A 1,802-nucleotide genomic window follows, 5' to 3' on the forward strand; every position below is an offset into this window, starting at 1 on the left:
GGAATGCCCATGTCTACAGACCCTGAATTGAAGCAAGAAGTTCCCATCTGTACACACCCCGAAATCGAGCGAAAATTACCTATAGCAACAGACCCCGAATTTAATCTAGAAGTACCCATGTGGTCAAATCCTGAAATGAAACAAGAAGACCCCATGAATATGGGGCCTGAAATGAAGCAACAAGTAACCATGGTTTCAGACCCTGAAATCTTAAAGGTACGTGGATGTGCCCACCCAGATCTAGTACTTGTCCTGGTTGTCGATACGTCCGTTGGTGTGTCGGAGTATTTATCAGCTGCCTGCAGTGACTGGGGAACATGGAATGGGGACATGTCTCATTAGGAAGTGTGTCATCATGGCGTGGCAACCCAGATTGTGGCCTGTGCTGGTGCTGTCACAGGAATGTGGCCGAAAAGACGAAGGGTTTGGAGGAAGAGGGGACGTTCCCTGGAGAGGTGGGAATGGATCTGGGACTCATGGGGCTGGAGTTTGCTATGAACAGCCTGACACTTAGAAGTTGTGGGAGGGTAGAGTCTCAGCATTTGAAATTCGTGTCACCTGGGACCAAGGTGGAACAGACTGGCATGTGGGGTTTCAGGGGAGAACCAGGGAAAGCATTCTGGAAAAGGAAGCATGCAACTTGATTTGGAAGGTGCTGGTTGCCACCCGGAGACACGATAGAACGTGTGTACCTTGGGAGATGTCGCTGGGCGGCTGCTGTATATCAGGCGCCCGCTCCGTGTGGGGCTCTGTGCTGACCACATCACACGCCTTTCCCTGGAGTCTCAGCAGCCCGTGAGTGCCCCTCACAACTGCCGCTGCTCCCAGCACTGAGTGGCTCCATTTCTGTCTGTCGCACAGGCTACAAACCTAGGAGTCCCCCTCCCACTTTTCGAACACCCTCCCCAAGGCTTGTTGCTTTTGCCTGGCTAGCATCTTGTCCTGAACAGTGCCACTGTCTGCCACTGCCCAAGCCTCTGGTCTGGTCAGAGTCACTTCCTGCTTTGCTGAGCAGACATAGCCCTTCCAGTCCACAGGTCATGCTGTGTGCAGAAACCCCTTCCTGGGCTTCATTCCGAAACCCCTAGCTGAGGCCTCAGCTCTGCCTTGGTGCAGCCATGCCAGCACTGCCTCTGCGCCTGCCTCCGACCCTGTGTCTCCCCATCTTCCCCTGCTTTAGTTACAGGGCATGTGCGCCTCGCCCTGTGAAACTCCCTCCACCCCTTCCAGTTAGCACCCATTAGTCTTTTCTGTGACAGCCCAGGAGTAGCAGGCTGAGAAACACCAGCCTCACCCGCCTGATGTGTGCCAGGGGACGTCACACAGCTTGTGTGCCCAGTATCTCTGCTACTAGCCTGCATCACCGCTGTGAGAACAGGGTCTGTCTGCTAGTGTTTTCTCAGGCCCCTCCCCGCACAGTCCCCCTCCCCGTCCCTCCTCCTCTCTCCACAGTCTGTCCCCCACCCCCCAGCCTGCCCCAGGAGCCGCTGCTAGCCGTGTAGTGAGTGAGTGACCGCCCGCTTCTCTCCTTAGCGACTATCTTCTGTATCACTCTGTGGCTCCTCCCTGTCTTTGAAAACATCTTTAACCTCAGGCCTGTAGGTGGCATAGACATTAAGACAGCGTATTCCAGGGCCAATAGGTGGTGGGTCGTTAAAGCGCATGGCTGACCACGGTTCGAGTCCTGGACCCAGCGGATTGAAAATCACGCTGGGTGCATGTAGGGTACCCAAAATCCCGAGAGAAGAAGGGATTACAGTGTGGCCGTCCTCCCCACCTCCTCGTGGAATGTTTTCTCTCTT

General features: G+C 54.9%; 1 protein-coding gene across 2 annotated transcripts in view; it reads left to right on the top strand.

The window, feature by feature from the left end:
* Positions 1 to 1,802, top strand: part of FAM120B (family with sequence similarity 120 member B) — a 70,295-nt gene that overhangs the window by 17,955 nt on the left and 50,538 nt on the right. The window contains exon 3 of one of the 2 annotated variants that reach the window (XM_027770411.1): positions 8 to 216. In XM_027770411.1, coding sequence (XP_027626212.1) covers positions 8 to 216 — 209 coding nt within the window. Of the gene's footprint in view, positions 217 to 1,802 lie in introns of both variants that reach the window. The other variant, XM_027770410.1, reaches the window with a different exon arrangement.

The sequence above is a fragment of the Tupaia chinensis genome, unplaced genomic scaffold (assembly GCF_000334495.1).
Source record: "Tupaia chinensis unplaced genomic scaffold, TupChi_1.0 Scaffold000132_1, whole genome shotgun sequence".
Taxonomy (NCBI): Eukaryota; Metazoa; Chordata; class Mammalia; order Scandentia; family Tupaiidae; genus Tupaia; species Tupaia belangeri.